Source organism: Maniola jurtina, chromosome 14 (assembly GCF_905333055.1).
Source record: "Maniola jurtina chromosome 14, ilManJurt1.1, whole genome shotgun sequence".
NCBI classification, from domain to species: Eukaryota; Metazoa; Arthropoda; class Insecta; order Lepidoptera; family Nymphalidae; genus Maniola; species Maniola jurtina.
This window is the reverse complement of record NC_060042.1, coordinates 11,618,139-11,637,062: the sequence shown is the minus strand read 5'-3', so window position 1 is coordinate 11,637,062 and position 18,924 is coordinate 11,618,139. Positions and strand designations below refer to the sequence as shown.

Below are 18,924 nucleotides of genomic sequence, written 5' to 3'. Positions count from 1 at the left end.
ACGACTACACCTATAGATACCTACAGTTGTAGTAATTATGCAATAACCGTAATATAAGAGCTGTATCACACATTTCTTGAATGACCGAATAAATAACCCAAGGATTAAGGTTAACGCTTTACACATAATACCTATAAAATTTATGGTACCTATTTACCTACCTATGTTTATTTTATTCCTCGGTAGGTACTTAGTTTTTACTTAGTTTTAGGTCTTTGTCTACTAATTTTGCATTTTTTTTGAACCCGCATTTTTTTGAAAATTTAGGAGATAAAAGTAAAGTTCTACTTAGGGATCCCACAAAAAAAAGAATGCCAGGCTGTAAAAGTGCCATTCTATTAAAAAACTGCGCAGTAAAATCAATCATAGTTTACAATAAAATACCAAAGGCGTTTAGAGAACTTCCATTAAACTTATTTCAATTAAGGCTTAAACGGTGGCTAATAGAAAGGTGCTTCTACACAGTAGATGAATTTTTGACATTTAAAGAATAGTAGTTTAAATAAATGAATCTTTAATATGAATGACTCTGTAACTTAAATATGAATGACCTTGTACAAATTTTGCATGCCTGATTATGTAAGGTGAAACATTTCTACAATGTATTTAATAACACCTAACTGTAAACAAAAAATGTTTCTGCAAATAAAAATCTTGTATCTTGTATCTTGTATAATAGTAGCTACATTATCAGCATCTACGAGTTTATCGGCACAGGCAAGGATTTCCGATATTTTTTGACTATGACGTGATTTTGGCCTATTTTTATAAATTTAACTTTTCAATTATACTATTATTTTAAGATGAATAAGCTTTAGCCCATGTGGACCAGTACGAGATTGACACAGAAATCATAATCTCGAACTAAAACTTTCTCCTATTATAATATCTACGTTGTGGTGAATCTGAAGGGCCAAAATTAGTGAACTTTTGCGGTGTCATGGGGGCAGTGGCAATAAATAATAATTTTATATAGGTTTAGGTAAGTAGGTAATCTGTTTTTATAAAAAAACATAATAGCATATTCTAAACAATAAATAAGTAATAATAAACTTTACAAAGACATATAGATACACGATCTAGGTACCTAGGTGTAATAAGGCCCTGAAATATGATTATCAGGAGGTTTCCTGAAAACCCCTTAAATTATTATTTATTCGTTTGCTCACATTGCACATAACCAATTTTGAATGAAACAGGCCCGGCAGACCCTCGCTCGTATGAAGAGGTCTTCTCCATATATATGTATTCTCAAACTGGTTTAGGACATAACCTAAACCTGTAGACGACGCGACCTTGTTACAGATTATAAAGAGTTCATAACGAATTTATTACGATGACGTAAAAATAAGAAGCTTTAATAAGCTTCTTGCGTAAAAACAAAAGTAACAGCAAGTACCTGTATTTCTTGGACCAACTTAAGTTAATTGTTCATAAGATACTTAAGTTTCTAGCCTAACTTACCTACTGTTTATTCATCCAATTTTGTAATATTTCATTCCGATTGTATCTAGACTTGACGATTCAAAAGCACTGAACTTTTAAAAGTTTATTTGAATAAAAATCTTTCTATTTCTATTTCACTATAGAACCCTAAAACAAAATGTTTTCCTAATAAGTTAACCTGATGAAATATCGAAGAACCATTTCTAAATGTATAAACGTTGCGTTAGTCGGGAATTAAAGCTAAAGCTATGATTTAATAAGGTTCCAAGGCTGACAAGATATTTTCCAATACGCGCACTTCACTCAACAAAGTTGAAATTAATTCAACGAACAAGACCAAGGATTAATAAACTAGATTTTTTTACATTTGTACATTTGACTGTCTGTTTGTCCATAAAACCTAGGCAGGTTGGTACTTTATGAATTTTGTGTGGGAATTGACTGTTTAGATAGTCTACATATTTCCATAAGAGGTATGACCTGAAATTGAACACCTACAAGTAGTAGGTACGTTTTAACGAAATTAGTTAACCATTTTACTCTACACGAAGCTCATATTTTTTGAGTCAAGAATACCTTATAGGTGTTTTGTCGTAAACAAGTCGTATGAAATCGCTTGATTCAGGCGGGGCAGACGACTGTGGCGTGTGACAGTCTAGTCCTTACAGGAGACTTAATATGTCCAGTAGACGTCTATCAATTGATAATGAAAATGATGATAATATTATGCGAAGAACTGCGAAAATTTTAAACAAAATGGAAAGAACTAGGTACTGGCAAAGGGACTGCAGTCAGCCATTATTATCATCCCGAAAATACAAAATTCAATCGAAATTATCAAAATTCGATAAATATTATGAAGATGAGAATAAGAATAAGAAGTGTTTATTTGCTAGAATATGGTATAATATACGAGTACATTGGTCTTAAATATTATGTGGAATCTCATATTCTGCCAAGCATGGCGTGAGTTTGAATTTGTTACTAATTTATACCTATTTCTTTTTTTTGCAGAACCTCCCTGACCTCCTCAAGTCAAAGCACGTGCAAGGTCTCGAAATTCACGATGCTCACAAAACCCTTAACAAAACCAAGGTCTTGGAGAAAGTGGAAGCAGCTAGAGAGGCCATCAGCTCTTCGGGAGGTGGACCTCTGTTCCTGGCACTACCAGCTCACCCTGAACTCTTGGCGAAGTACTACGATCTCAGAGCTTTGATGAAGAAAGTCGATCTGATGATGGTGCAAACACATGCGTTGGGATTGGTGAAGAAGATGACTTATCATCCCAGTCGGTTGAGCGGGTTATGGGATATGATGAACACTGTAAGTATTTTAACAATACAATTCTATTCATCCTTTTTAGCTGAATCCAGCGGCTATCTGCGATTCGTTTGATGTCGTCTGTCCGCCCAGAAGGAGGTCTTGCAACGCTGCGCTTCCCGGTCTGAGGTCACTATTCTAACAGCTGGAATGTCTATCAATTTTTCGAATTATGAGCCCTGCCCATTGCCACTTCAGCTTCGTAATCTGTTGAGCTAATGTTGTTGGGGACTGGGATGTGGACTTAGTATCTAGATATTGGTGCAGGACATCAAGGGATTGGAGCTATTGGATGGGTTACTTTAAGTCACAGAAAATCATAGGTTATGTAGACTTGATATTTTGTGTATTGAAATTGAAAAAGAATGCAAAAGTGGATCTGTTTGTTATCTTTACGAAAAATCTGTTAGGATTAAAGAAAAAGAATTTGGAAGTTTCCGTAGGCAGTGTCTGTTTTTATCGAATAAACACCTGACGGATGTAAATTAAAGTGCCAGCCTACATGATAGTTACCTATTTAGAATGTGGTTAGAATATTCTGGCCATAATTTTTTCAATAAAAATGTAGTTAAGTTATTCGAAGAAACGATGAAAGACGTCCGAAGTAATTTTCCTCTTACCTTTTATACAAATAAAAGCAACATTTCAAATGTATATCGGTATGTGGTGGTAAAAACCCCGCAGGAACTCTTTTTTTTCGGGATGTTAATATATCTAATACACCACACTGTTTGCTGCCCGACAACATCTGCCGGCCGGCTGATTTTCCAGCCCGAAGTTTGACCAGTTGATTTTCCGAATGCCGAACTATCGTAGCTCGAACTCAAATCATTTGCCTAGTTCCGATAGTGGAGCCAGGCCAAACGGAAAAGGGGTCCAAGGTGTTTGTCCAAATTATTCCCAATTCTAAGGAACTACGGGTACCTTATATGTAAATAGGTAAACAGTATAAATCTAAGTAATTATATGTTAACATATAATCTTAGCAACCTTTAAACAGTCGGATTAGATGGAGAATCTATAGGAAGTCAAAGTCAAAGTCAAATCATTTACTCAAATTGGGTACGTAGGTACTATATTGTACTCTTTCTCATTGTCAATTGCTGAATTTGCAATACAATGCAATACAACAGGTCTGAAAGGAGAAGATTTTTGTACTGAAGAAGGCTCTACGACTTTTCACTCAAAGTACCTATATTAATAAGGTCTTACGAAACCGGGATGAGTCAATCAGTTTTAGAATGCTATTGTATGTAGAAAACTGTTTACACCATTACTAATAGATTATATCTTACTCATACAACGGTCTAGGCGCGTCAAATAGAACTGGTGCGAAGGTAAACTGGCGCATTGAGAAAAATTGTGCAAACATCCATAAACTATTTCCATACCAAATTGACTCTTATGATTGAAGTAATAAAGAACTCACCGTCCGCATACAGTAATCCTGATTAAAAATTCAGTAGGTAAGTATTTCTAGGCCAGGCGGCATGTGCTTGTGCATCTTTAAATTCCAAGCCATAAAGCAGACCGAGTGTTAATATAATCTAGATTTAAGATAATCTTAACTTTGTGATCTGACTACAAAGAAGGTTGAGTGAACTAAATCATTCTGTAATGGAGTGAACTACCTTCGCCTAAATGCTAGAGCTAAATAAAACCTATGCAAATGTTGCAAAGCTTCAGACATGGTCATGCTTGCTTATATAAATTGTGTAGGCGTTCCACGTTTGACATCTTATTATAACAACGATATTATAAAGATTATTATCCTCGTCTTTATGTATGTGAAAATGTAATCTTTAAACCATACAGGATCAAAGTTAAAGTTCTTTTATCTGATGGCAAGTGTGCTAATGTCGTTACTCGTTACTATGTCACTATCAACAAGGATTCTTTATGTGCTGTTATTTTGTTGTAAAACTGTTTCAGCAGTTCAATAAATCCATTAATTTATTTATAGATGTCGAATGTTTCAAAAGTTACCGTAAACAATTCTTTTGCAGGATTCAGTAGTAGACCTCGTAGTTGGATTAGGAGTTCCCGCCTCCAAAATTGTAATCAGCTTACCAGCCACAGCCAGGCAGTTCAAGCTGCAAAACGAAACCCTCAGTACTCCGGGAAGTCCCACCGAAAACGACGAGCCTAAAGAAATCGACCAGGCCGAACTTTGCAGGCAGCTGCGTAAAGGAAGATGGACTCTGGAAAGGGACCAGGACCTGTCTGCACCTTATGCTTTTAAGTAAGTTTTTACGACAGCTGTAAACGATTTAGGCCCAACTGCTTAAACTGGTTAGCTAAGTCTGCGATTGACAAGAAAGGGACAATAAATTGAATATTTAACTTAAACATATTTAACGACTTGATGCAAATTCACCCCAATTCATTGGGGCCAAGTCAATAGGGATAAACTAAAATCTTAAAAAGCATACGATAGTTCGATCAAACGTTATTATAAGGTATAAATCTAAGTTTGCGAAGAATGGAATAGAGAGCATTCACGTTTAGAGAAACAGATCTTATTAAAAAAATGTCATAATAGTGATAAATTGGTGCATGTCAACATCGACCTTCAAATAGCGGATGTTACTTGACAATCTTTCTGTAAGAACTGGTACAGCTTCTGCCACTGACTAATCATAAATCTTACGTAAAAAGCAGGTCAAATACCATTTGAATCTAGGCAAAACAGTCGCAATAAATCTAACGCATCATAAAACTGTTTTTGGATATAAATTTCCTCAATACAATTATCATAATCCTGACAGTTTTGGTGAATAAATTAGCGCAAAACATTTCATAAGTCTTTCTAAACAAATCTTTTAAGATAAGCTGGACGTGCCTAGAATCACACTTCACACTAATAATATTCATAAAGGGGAAAGTTAGTGTGTATGTGTGTGTGTATGTTTGTTACTCCTTCACGCAAAAACTACTGAACGGATTGAGCTGAAAAAAATGGAGATAGATTATACCCTGGATTAGCACATAGGCTACTTTTTATCCCGGAAAATCAAAGAGTTCCCACGGGAATTTTAAAAAACCTACATCCACGCGAACGAAGTCGCGGGCATTAGCTAGTAAGTAATATGGATAAAATCGAAAAATCGTAGATCAAGGTAAGAGATACTTAAACTGACATGAATGGACTTGACCTGTGTAGTGACGAATGACGATACGTCGCGCCATCATACCAAATGGGGTGAGATACTGACCTTTGATTCAATGTATATGTTACGGGCAATTTGATAAGTCCGGGCATTATTAATAATGGCCGGTCTGTATTAATAATGCCCGACTCAATTGGGCAATGTGATTAAAACAGCATGATTAATCACTTTTCCCGGCCATTATGAATAATGCCCACCCTATCTTGGGCAAAGTAATAAAATAGATGAACTGTAGTGTTTTTGTTTATTAAATGAAAGAACATAACCTAACCTAAGCTTTTTTTTATGTGTGGGAAAATCCTCATGGATACCACCACGCTCGGGGAGGCGAGGTGGCTATGTCGGACTCTTACCGACTAAAACCCAACGGCTTACCGTCTCAATCGTTGTCGCTGGGCACAGGGACACGAACGTATTGAACTGCGACCCGGCTAACGGCGCCCGCCAAGGCAGGCCCAGCTCTGGGACTAAAAGGGGCCCCAACACCGTTTAAGGCTCGCCGGAAACAAGGGCTTGCTTTCCAACTCGAGGACCTACTCTTCCGCGGGTAATAGACCGGGCAAGCGACGGTCGTGAGCAGCTCGCCTGCGCCCGATTCTCTTGCAGCGCATGGGATGAGAGCTTTCAGCTTCCTCTCTCAGCCGCTCCGCTGCCTCCTGCGTAATTACTTCCTCGCCGAAGGAGACCATCGCTTGCCAGGCCCTCTCACTGTCCACCATGGATTTAGTCACGGCGGGCAATGAGAGGTCCTGTTCCATAATATCCACCAGTGACTGGCAGGGCTCTGCCCACGCCGGGCACTCTGCCAGCGTATCTTCCAAAGCACCCGTGCCCCGTAAGAACCCGTACAAGGTGGAACGTGAGTGCTCCATGCTTCCTCTTCGTCCAATCCTCGAGGATGGGATGGATAGCTTCGATAATCTTATGACCAGCAGTGGGTGACTCGAGCCTCCTCCGCCAATGGAAGAGTAGCTAACCTAACCTAACCTAAGGCCCTCCCCCCGCACGTACGCGCCCCTGCCAACGGCCGCGGTCCAATTTATCACATTGCGTACTCCCTGCATACTCCCTGGTTCAAGTGATAAATTCAAGCTATCTCAAACACTGACTTATTACATGGACCACGGGCCGTCGGGAATTATTAATAATGGCCAGTCAAAGTGATAAATTAATCACTTTGCCCATCGCTCTTGGGCATTATTAATAATGGCCGGTCCTTATTAATAATGCCCAATTAATCACGTTGCCCGTAACATATATACTTACTTGAACACAAACGTAAATTAAAAATTTATAACACCCCCGACAAGTGAAGGTTACAGTAATAACTAGAAAAGAGCTGATAACTTTCAAACGGCTGAACCGATTTTCTTGGATTATAGCTAAGAACACTCTCAATCAAGCCACCTTTCAAACAACAAAAACTAAATTAAAATCAGTTCATTAGTTTAGGAGCTACGATGCCACAGACAGATACACAGATACACACGTCAAACTTATAACATCCCTCTTTTTGGGTCGGGGGTTAAAAACAATGCTCCAGAAGGATTGTAGCAATACCGAGATTTTTCAAAACTTCATTTTTCAGGGACAAGACCTGGATCTCCTTCGAAGATGCCTCATCAGTAGATGTGAAGGGTAAATACGCGCGTGTGAGAGGTCTCGCCGGCCTGGCTCTGTACAAAGCCGACCGCGACACCGACACCCCCTGTGCGCCGACCCTCAGGACCGCATTGACGAAAGTGCTGAATCAGCAGAGCAGGGCACCTAGAGCGGCTGTACTGAGGTAAGTTCAACTAAGGCAAATATCAAGAGGGTATACCTTCTTTTTCAGACACAAAACTAGTCGATGCCAAAGAAAATATCTGGGTAGGTAAATATACAAACTCAAAATCATTTTTTCAAAGTAGGTAGGTACATCTTTTGATGGTCAGAGAATTGTTAGATTTGTAAGATGATATAGGTGGTGAATTGGTGATAATTAATTACGTAGGTAAAACTAAATCTACGAGGATTCCGAACGCGCCCTGGTATCAAGAAGGTTCATTTAGGCAACTATAGATAGACAATCGAAAATGTAATTTCAATTCTAAAGCGCACCAACGATTCGTTCTTAAACTCTTGTAGAAATGAGTTTCTTCTAGGCAGTCTTCTAAAGAAGACTGCCTAGAAGAAACTCATTGAACTAAAGTTCAAATTGGATCCTCCAGATCCTTATTACAATAAAACGAGATTAGTTATGTACTTTATTTTTATTTGCATTTTTTTTTAATAAAATTAGCGAGCAGGTGGATCACCTGGTGTTAATTGATTACCGCCGCCCATGAACATTCGCAGTACCAGAGGAACCGCCAATGCGTTGCCGGCCTTAGGGACATGGCGGGCATTTTGAAATTTGTACTGTTTGTTGTTATAGCGGCAATAGAAATACATGTTCTGTGAAAATTTCAACTCTCTACCTATTACGGTTCATGAGATGGAGCCCGCTTGACAGACAGACAGATGAACAGACAGCAGAGGCTTAGTAACTTCCCGCTGGAACTAGAGGAGTTTTAACGTGTGCCATTTTAGATTGCATCGTAACTGATCATCGTCGTTTTGTTTCCAGATCTCTTGAAAACGAAATCCTATCAGCCCCGAGTGTTGCCGGTCGTGCTCTGGACGCTCTGCAGGTCTCCCCTTACCGTATTACGCAAGTTGTCGACTCCGATGGCGTTATTCATTCGATTAGAGAGGTTAGTTTTCATTTTTATTATTTATCATTCATCTCCAATCATTCAATCTAAATTATTGAGAGAACGATCCAGTCTTAAAAAGGCTTCGGATCTATTACGCAAAATCGATTACATAGTCATTCGTTTCTTTCGGCTATTGTAATTGTCTATACCAAAGTAGATCTAATCTAAAGTCAACCAGTCGTTGTCATCTGGGTTTCGCAATTTTGAAAGAACCTTTTAAAAAAGCTCTAATACTTGGTCACACTTGCCTTGGATTCGCAAGCACTGGAAGTATGAGAATTACATTCTTTTTTATCACAAATTAAATTGTTTCTTTCCAGGATACGAGAACCGAGTTCTCTTGCTCTCGCCAAGGATACTACGTGCACCCTCGCTCCTGCGCCAGGTTCTACCGGTGTGTAAAGTTCGATCAACTTTCACCGGAATACACAGTAAGTTGCTTGTTTTGAAAACATAGTACCTACTAGAAAACCTACTACACAATAATATAATCTTTGGGGGTTTTGCAAATGATCGCTTTAGTTTCTGGGTTAGATTCTGTTAGTCCCACCACAAAAACTTGAATAAGGCGTTTTAAACACGTGCGTTTAAAACGCCTTATACACGTAACGGGTTCAATTTTTATTTCCATTGCATCCAAAGCTCTTGTGGTAAGTTAGGGTTGCATATTTTTATATTAAAAATGGGACTGCGAATTTATATGCGTTACACAGGCTGCAACTGCGCATTCGTACACATAAATAGCGAGCCAATGAGCGGACTGGTCATGGAATACTCAGTGATTACCGCCACCCATGAACATTTGCAGCACCAGAGGTACCGCCAATGCCAGTTTTTCAAGAATTGTTGATCCACCCCTTGAATAACCCCATGTTTCAGCAGTGCCTGTATGCAAAGACACCTTTCGAGTACAAAACCCTAAAGAATTCTGTTTACAGGTATTCGAATTCGATTGTCCAGCTGGTCTGGCCTTCGACTCTCGCTACGAGGTGTGCGGGTGGCCCGGCAGCCTGCCGTACTCACAAGCCTGCCCGGGATCCTCCGAGATAGCGCCCGTGCCACGCACCAGATTCGTCTGTCCAGATAAGGAAGGTTAGTAAACTTGTACCCAGCTAGAACTGCCATGTCCACTAAAGCAGAGCAGTGTGCAGTAGACCAGGTTATTGATAGATGTCTAATGTAATCTCAATTAGCGTGTGCTGTCCTACGACTGGGTAAAGGCCTTTCTACGATATCCATCACTCCCTATTTTGTGCCTCTTCGGGATACCTTACGGTAAATTTATCTACTTTATTAAATAACAGTCCCACAAAGTCTCCGACCGCCACATCGGAGGTCCCTTCCGTTAAATTAAAAAAAAAAACACTGTCACGCTGGCGTTGATGTTTCTGGGGAGTCCAAAAGCAAATTAAGCAAACTAATATTTTATAGATAGTGATAATTTTATCACTATTTTTCGTTTCGTTTAGGTTTCGTTTTAAAGATGGCACTAAAGCGGAAGAGAGAAGTGTTTTGGAGACCAATGTCGTTGAGAGATGACGTTTTATTATTTCTCTCACACGTCACACTCCAGTTCAGTGGGTAGGTATCTTAAGGGTGCACTTCCATTGCAGTTGCAGATCATCTCCTTTTTACCTTACTGCGGCAAAGCCAAAAGGACGAGTTATGATTTTACCAATCTATCTATGTATGTACCTGTGTATGTAAGTGTTTTTCAACGTACGTTTTCACCAATCTGATTGGTAGAAAACGTACGTCGTCGCTTTAGTAAAAATATGCCTCTTTCGATCGCTATTTACACAGTAATTCCGTGTTTCCAGGTTACTTCGCAGACCCAGAGAACTGCCGCTGGTTCTTCGCATGTCTGGACCACGGCAAGGCGCCGCTCACCGCCTACGAATTCCGCTGTCCCTTCGGGCTCGGCTTCGACGCCGCGCGCCTCAAGTGCGACTGGCCGTGGCTGGTGCCGGCCTGCGGGAACATTGCCAGATACGAAGCTGAGGCGTTCGGCTTTTCTGGTGCTGCTCTCACCGGTATGCATGATTTTAATAAACTTAACAAAACCATACCTACCGCTCAAGCCAAATTTTCGAGCTCAAAAACAAATCTATGTATACTGTGTGGTTTATGAAAATATGAGTTGTTTTTCCTAAGTTAATTATTTATGGTAGTAATTAAACACTCTTTAATACACATAAAATCGTTGGTGGGTAATCTTAAAAAATTACAGTATAATTTAGTCCGAAACTATGGGATCCTGAGCTACCCATAATCCTTTAACCTTAATCCATTTGGATTTCCTTTTCATCAAACTAAGAGGAGAAAACATAGTAATTATTTCGTTTTGATTTACAGGTGCTACTGGCTTCCAAGGAAAAACTGCCGATTCAGTCAACATCGCTGCTCATCAGAGTTTAGTATCCGGAGCCTCGTTGGACAATCTCGTGGGCATTCAAGGCGGACTTCTCTCAAAGGACGATATCCTTGACAGCAATTACATCGCTTCCCAAGAAGCCGCTAATCTAGGATTCGCTGGACCGGGCACTTACCAAATTAACGACGACTATGCGATTGGAAGTCAAGGAGAGTCGAGCGGACATTCTTATAATATAGTTGCCGCAGATGATATTAACAGGGGTCTTGGCCTCGTCCAAACCACAAATTATAATGGTGGAGAGAGATACACAAGCGGATCTCTCATTTTAGACGACTATAGATTACCTGCTGCTAGTTCTATTAACAGTCAAAGGTTACGCGCTAAAGTAGGCGGCGATTCAGGAAAATACAAAGGGAATGATGCTTACGTTGGCGTATCACCGAAATACGATAGTAGTCGGTACAACGCTGGAGCGTACTATCGTAAAGACAATTCGGGTAAATACGTCCACAACCCAGCAGGAGATCGCGCTAAACCTTACGAACATCTCGACATACCTCCTGTGCCTTATACGCAAACTGACATTAAGTATACGCAGAGCAGCTCCTCTGATAGTGGTTCATATAGCCAAAGTTCAGGAGGTTACGTTTACCCCAAGCCTGCAATCGCATTTAACGAGGAGCCAGGAACGTACCAAAGTCTATACAAGATTGACGGGCAACTTGATGCGTACACCAGTGGCGCGAGTGGAACCACAAGTGGTGCTACAAGCACCTACTATGGCAGTGATAGCAATGGAAATGTTGGCGAATATGTTACTGATGAGAACGTTTACACAGGCGCACCACACGTATTAACCGCCGGGGCCGTAAGAGTCGGTCTTGTTGGGAAAACGTCTTTGATCGATGCTAATTACTCCGACCAAGGAAACTATCAAACCCAATCCTATAGTCAAGATGTAGTCCATCAGACAAATGAAGCTGGATCTGGTGTTTCTATTACTCAGTTTGGCACAACTCAAAACGACGGCTACAGTTACGTCACCAATCCAACATCGTCTGGAGTTCCTACAACAGCAACTCCCTTACCTGTTACTTATAAAACTACCTATGTACCTTTAGTACCAAAAACTAGTATCAAACAAGTTTTTGGTTACACTCAACCAGCGGTGACATACGTTCAACCTACAGTGGTACCAGTGAAACAAGTGGCGCCACAAATTCAACTGACTAATAACTATAACCAAGGTCTGAACTACGAATATGAAAGTAAGGATTATTCTTCGACCTATAACACTGGATCGACAGGATACGATTACTCGAAACCAGCCGTTAAATTTGAAGACAGTGTATCATATACTACAGCGGCTCCATCAGCTACTGTAATTTCTTACAAACCTCAAGGATTTGGACATCAGCAACAAACTATACACAAAGTAGAATCCGTTGGGTTCGAATACTCAACTCCAAGACCTGTCTCTGAGCCACCGTTTAGAAAACTAGTGGCATATACTACCGGGACACCAGAAACTTATGTTCAACCAACGGCGCAATCTTACAGCCAACAAACTCTACACAAAGTCGAATCTAGTAACGTTTATACTCCTTCGGTTGATGTTTCTAGTCAAGTATCAAATACTTATGAAGTTCCACAAACTGTTGTGCAATATTCAGCTCCCCAGCCAGCAATATCAGTCCAGCCCACAATATCTACATACCAACCACAATCATATAGCCAACAGACTCTACACACTGTAGATACTGGCAAAGTTAACTCTTATTCTCAAAACCAACAAGAACAAGGTTATGAATACCAGCAACCGACTGTTTATGTCCAAAGTACTGGTGCTCAGTACTCAACAGCAGGCCCTACAGTTTCATATCAGCCTCAGAGTTATAGCTCTCAAACGATACAAAGGTATAATACTCAGCAATATGTGCCAGTATCATCTACCGCACGTCCTGTGACATCTACTCCTGTGACAGTGTACGAAAATCCTCTTCTTAAATACACTGTAAAAGCAACACCAGCGACGTACGTTAGTCCGTACGTACCTAGCCGTCAAGCATTCAGCCAACAAACAGTTCATAGAGAAGATACTAAAACCACAGCAGCTGGATCCAGTGGATATGAATACGTATCAGGTGCAAGATACGAACAACCGCAAACAACTGTTTACACTACTGCCCAACCCCAAGTATACAGTCAACAAACATTACACCAAGTTGATGCAGGCCAAGTTAATAATTATCAAGGTTCGTCAGTTTCAGGATATGAATACTCACAACCAGCTGTCACATTCGAACAAAAGTTCGTCTCATCAACACCTGCACCGATCGTTACATCAACTTATAGGCCTCAAACATTTAGACAAAAAGTTGTTTCAACAACGTCACAACCTAACTTACTTTACCGACTGACTGATGTCAGTCTAAATGAGAATCCACTTCTTAAGTACACTGAAACGGTTGAGCCAGTCACATATGTCAAGCCAACTTCTTCTGTGTTCACACAATCATATCAACCTACACAACAGACCAGAACAAGCTACGTCAGTAAACCAGCAGAATATGAGTCAACTGCACAGCAGACATATGTAAGCCAAGAAGGTTATTCTTATAATCAACCAGAAACAGTGAGCCAAATTGCCACTTCCAATCGAGCAAGTTATTCGGATGCAAGCGCTGTTTCCCACCAGTTCTTCCATCAAGGCAGTGGAAACACTCAATACGAAAATGGTAAAGGTGTGTTTGTTTCAACAACGCCAGCTACTCTTGTATACGAAGACCACTATGCCGAATATGAAAGTCCAAGGAAAGTTAAAACATACAAAGCACCAGATTACATACCACCTAAACAACAGTACCAACAAGAAGTTACCTACTCGACTGCCTCAACACCAATCTTTGATCAAAGAAATTCATTTGTACGAACTCAAGATCAGTATGACTATAGGCCCGCTGATTATTCTCAACAATATGAAAGCTCAGTACAATACACGGATTCCAAGTCAAGTTCAGGCTCTTCACAGACTGTAGAATCTGTACATTTCACTACGGTTCCTGACACAAGAACCACATATCAATACAATCAAGGTTATCAATCTCCTGAAATACAGGTAGGGTACAAAGCTGAGGAATATTTGCCACCAGTCGTCTCAACTGAAACTCCAGTCGTCACATCTACTTATAGACCACGAACATATTCTACTACTCGGGAATATTTACCTCCTACCACAAAACCAAATTATACCGCTCCTGAGTATTTGCCACCAGTTGATACATACATCACACAATCGACTGCTAAACCTGAAATTAAGTCGTTAGAATATTTGCCACCATCAAGCGAAACAGTTTCTCGTGTAGTCAATTACGAGAGCTTTGGATACAATAACGATGAATCGAGAGGTTCTTCCAGATTTGGTACTTATCAAGATTATTCTGTACCAACTGAGGGTGCTATCGTAGTTTCTTCAACAGCAGCTCCTATTGTAAGACAGCAAAACATAGTTGTTCAAAACGCAAAAGCTAATTTACTAGGTTTCGGAACTGTTGGCCCAGATGCAGGTTTAGTATCAACGACTTATACCACCGCACAACCTATTGCATCAGGCTCCAACAGCTATTATCTGTCTCCTAAAACTGTCACATCGACTTATGCGCCTGAGCTAGTCGAGGTCACCTCCGCACCGAGAAGGACAAAGACGAAATATATAAGACCAGCTGTTAAATCCACAACGGAATCAAACTATTACGTAGAGTCGACTAGAGCGTATCAGGCACCAGAATACTTACCCCCTTCAGAAGACACTTTACAAGAAAATATCGGATTATACGGCTATAAGAGTACAACTGGTCCCGAGGTTAGGTATAACCCGTATCAGGGACAAGAACAAGTTGTGGTGTCAACAACATCGGCACCTAAGAGGAAGCAAAATATCGTTGTGGAAACAGCTAAATCTCAATTGCTAGGATTTGGCACTATTGGAAATGATGCTGGTTTGGTTGCCTCAGGCTCTTACTCGACACCAGAATCAGTTGCAGTATCTTACTCAACGGTTCCAATTAGACAAGAGATTGTTGAAGTTACATCAGCACGAGCTCCCATAAGAAGAACGAAACCTAAAGTAGCTGTTGTTACAAAAATAAACGATTTCAACCCACTTCTTGTGAGAAAATTAGGAGCTGTTTGCAGTTGTCAATCGCCTGTGCTAGTACTTAAAGGAAGAAGACCTTCAGTTCAAGAACAAGGTAATGATGAATACACCAATGGATATGACGATGCAGGGCGTGGGGATATCGGTGAGAGTACCTGGGCTCAAAAATCTACTAGAATTTCGACTGTACCAGCTGTAAACACAGTGACTGTGGCTCCAGTTTCATCAACTTTCAACCCAATCATAGTTCCTGATGATTCGTTCTATCAAGACTATCAAGATAATAGCTACAATATTCCAGCAGCTTCTGCTCGCAAGGACTATTCTGAGAGTTACGTGTCAAGTACACCTGCAATTTCAACAACAGAAAGAATCGTCAGAATAAAACCACGTGTCAAGGCTGTGACTGTTGCTCCGACTTATAGAACAGTACTATTAAGTGAAGGAGTTACTCCAACTGCTGCAATACAAGAATCCGGAGACACTGTGTCTGTGGACTCACAAACGTTTGATCGCTACGGTCCAGGTGGCTGGAGAAGCAGAGACGAAACGTTGCAAGGCTCTATTGACTGCCAGAGAGCAGGTTTATTCCGTCATCCAAAACAGTGTAATAAATTCTACGCTTGCAGATGGGACTGTACTAAGCAAAGGTTTACTCTCCATATATTCAACTGTCCAGTTCAACTTAGTTTCGATCCTAACTTAGGTGCTTGTAACTGGCCCAGCCAGGGACCCGCTTGTCAAGGCGACACACTTCTGACTAATTCTCTTTAAACGCTACAGAAATAAACGCGAATGTAATCTTGACGTGCCATCTAAATTGTGATAAGGTGTGACCACGAAATCCTACGATTTTTAATTTGTATCGAGCGTAATTATTAAGTTGAGTCTCTCTTTTTTAATTCTCTAGGCTTATTTATTTGTTTGATTGTTTTAATGTTAATTCATAGTTATTTATTACTCATGCTCTTTTAAAGCTTGTGCTTGCAAAGCATTATAATTTCGGCATTGATTGAACATAAGTTACCATTTTCTAGTTCATTTAGTATATGACGTTTTGTGAAGTTGAGGAGTCATTTTTGTATTTTTATAAAACGCTATAATGTAAATATATCATTTATTCATTTATCATGTCGTATTATTTCAATATAAATCCAAATAGCTTATAATATTCAGATATTAATTGTAATAGTAATAATAATTGTTTCGTCAAATAATAAAATCGGTTATAACATTATTAAATCATTAAGGACACTGGTTTTTCTACCAAAACCAATGAGTCTTTGTACTTCTGTAGAATAGGAACAACTTCTTCATCTAGGAACTCAATTACTTGTTCTGGCGCTCTGCCAATAAATGTCGATGCATCCAAAATTTTATCGAGTTGATTTATAATAGGTGCAAAGTATTTATCACTCTTAACTCGGTCGATTAAATCATTATCCTTTCCTTCCTGTTTTACGACTGCTCCAGCCTCATGAGAGAGGACTCTTATCTTTTCATGGCAAATTTGACGATCACCACCAGCTTGCACCATAGCCATTATAATGTTTTCAGTGGCCATAAACGGAAGTTCTTGGTCAATATGACGGGCTATAACTTTTGGGTATACCACAAGTCCTTGGCATATGTTAAGTAGAGTTAACAAAGTTGCATCAGCGGCTAAAAATGCTTCTGCAAGAGTTAGACGACGATTTGCTGAATCGTCTAAAGTACGCTCCATCCATTGCACTGCGTGCGTATTAGCAGCGTTAGCGTACAGTGTGATCAAGTGACGCGCAAGAGCACAACAGCGTTCCGATCTCATAGGATTTCTCTTATACGGCATAGCGCTCGAACCAATCTGGGAAGCTTCAAATGGCTCCTCCAATTCTTTACGTGACGCCAGAATACGAATATCAGAGCACATTTTATGTACTGTCGCTCCTAAGCCTGATATAGCTGCTACGACTTCTAAGTCAACTTTTCTGGAGTATGTTTGACCAGTGACAATGTACCGTTTGTCAAATCCAGCAAGTTCAGCGACTCTTTTATCAAGAGCTTTTACTTTTTCACCATCACCTTTGAACAGTTGCATGAATGAAGCTTGGGTCCCCGTAGTGCCTTTTACTCCGCGAAATCGGAGGTCGTTTCTCGCGCGTGACAAGGCGCGCTCGTCCATTAGAAGGTCACTGAGCCATAGGGACGCTCGCTTTCCTACGGTTGTCAATTGAGCCGGCTGTAGATGGGTGAAGCCCAGGATAGGTAGAGATCTGAAATAGGGAGAAGATTTTGTTTAGATAAATGAAAAGCTCATAGATAGTGAATATAGTAATATTTATAGAACTTGTTATGAAATTCATAGAAACATTATCTGCCAATATCAAAAAGGCTAACTTTTTTCGTATTCAATTTAGACACTACCAAGACATTGTGGCTAATAACATCAGGTGCTGTCACCTACACACCTTCTGAAGACCAACTTATCTAGATAACAGCTAGAAACAGTTTACAAAACAGTCCAATAACTTACTTGTACTCATCAGCGAACTTGGAAAGCCGACTGATAACAGCAGCCAACCGTGGCAGCAACAGATCCAAGCCATCTCTTAGGACAATCAGGTCTGTATTGTCGCCAACATAGCACGAAGTGGCTCCAAGGTGTATGATGGGCGCGGCGCGGGGGCATCGCTCTGCAAGCGTGTGGACGTGCGCCATGACGTCATGACGGACACGCTTTTCGTGCTCTGCAGCGGAAGTGAAGTCAATATCGTGGACTGCGGACTCGAGCTCGGCTATTTGATCGTTTGTTATGTCGAGACCCAGCTCCTGAAATTGAAAAATAAATAATTGTTACTCAAAATATTGTTTGAAATTCGTAGGAGAAGAGAAAGGTATTTAAAGGCAAATTAATAAAAACAGGAAGAAAATGTTTTGCTACGAGTGTTACGATCATTCCTGTCAAAACTCTCGAGTCCCAAGAGAGCAAAGTAATAAAAACTCAAAGAATGGCAGGGTAGGTCAGCGACAAAAATATCGTAGGAAAATTAGCAGACATCCCAAAAACCCTGGATAACGAAGTATTTCTATCATAAGTATCGATATAAAAAGAATTTTCTACAATTTGTATTTATGATATTATACAATGTTATAATATCATGATTCATGAAGTAATTCAGCGAAAGTATCAAACTCACGATCGTTAAGAGGGGTCTCTCCGTCACTCGCTTCATATAAACGTAGTTCCAATTTCATTTGAATATTAAGCAACCAAAGTCTATGAAATTTTGCAGACATATTCTAGAAACTAATATCTATGTCTGTGGTTTTCCAGATTTCTGTTACAATATTCGGTTTCAAAGGTACGCGGTCTTAAAAATTTACATACAAATCTTTGAGCCCCTGTAATTTTAAAACTACATATTTTTAGAAAAATCTAAAACACCACAGACACAGATATTAGTTTCTAGAATATGTCTGCAAAATTTCATGGACTTTGGTTGCTTAATATTCAAATGAAATTGGAACTACGATTGTATGAAGCGAGTGACGGAGAGAGCCCTGTTAAGTTCAGTTCTTAGAGCTATAAACTGTCTGATTTGAAGAGACCGTTAAAAGTTACGACTAGGTATATTATAGGAACTGCTTCATTGTAGAACTTACTAAGTATTTACCATAGACCAGGCAATCAATATTTTTAACTAGCTGATGCCCGCAGCTTCGCCCGCGTGGATTGGT

The 18,924-nt window shown here is 39.9% G+C and overlaps 2 protein-coding genes across 2 annotated transcripts in view; one reads left to right on the top strand and one right to left on the bottom strand.

The window, feature by feature from the left end:
* Positions 1 to 16,335, top strand: part of LOC123872036 (mucin-17-like) — a 42,232-nt gene extending 25,897 nt beyond the window's left edge. Inside the window, exons 2-9 of the mRNA XM_045916156.1 lie at positions 2,461 to 2,769; positions 4,773 to 5,008; positions 7,525 to 7,722; positions 8,545 to 8,671; positions 8,995 to 9,105; positions 9,613 to 9,766; positions 10,495 to 10,707; positions 11,030 to 16,335. Coding sequence (XP_045772112.1) covers positions 2,461 to 2,769; positions 4,773 to 5,008; positions 7,525 to 7,722; positions 8,545 to 8,671; positions 8,995 to 9,105; positions 9,613 to 9,766; positions 10,495 to 10,707; positions 11,030 to 15,981 — 6,300 coding nt within the window. The 3' untranslated portion in view covers positions 15,982 to 16,335. The remainder of the gene's footprint in view (positions 1 to 2,460; positions 2,770 to 4,772; positions 5,009 to 7,524; positions 7,723 to 8,544; positions 8,672 to 8,994; positions 9,106 to 9,612; positions 9,767 to 10,494; positions 10,708 to 11,029) is intronic.
* Positions 16,311 to 18,924, bottom strand: part of LOC123872039 (adenylosuccinate lyase) — a 64,496-nt gene continuing 61,882 nt past the window's right edge. Inside the window, exons 2-3 of the mRNA XM_045916166.1 lie at positions 17,720 to 18,015; positions 16,311 to 17,459 (exon numbers count right to left, since the gene is read on the bottom strand). Of these exons, the coding sequence (XP_045772122.1) occupies positions 16,445 to 17,459; positions 17,720 to 18,015 (1,311 nt within the window). The 3' untranslated portion in view covers positions 16,311 to 16,444. The remainder of the gene's footprint in view (positions 17,460 to 17,719; positions 18,016 to 18,924) is intronic.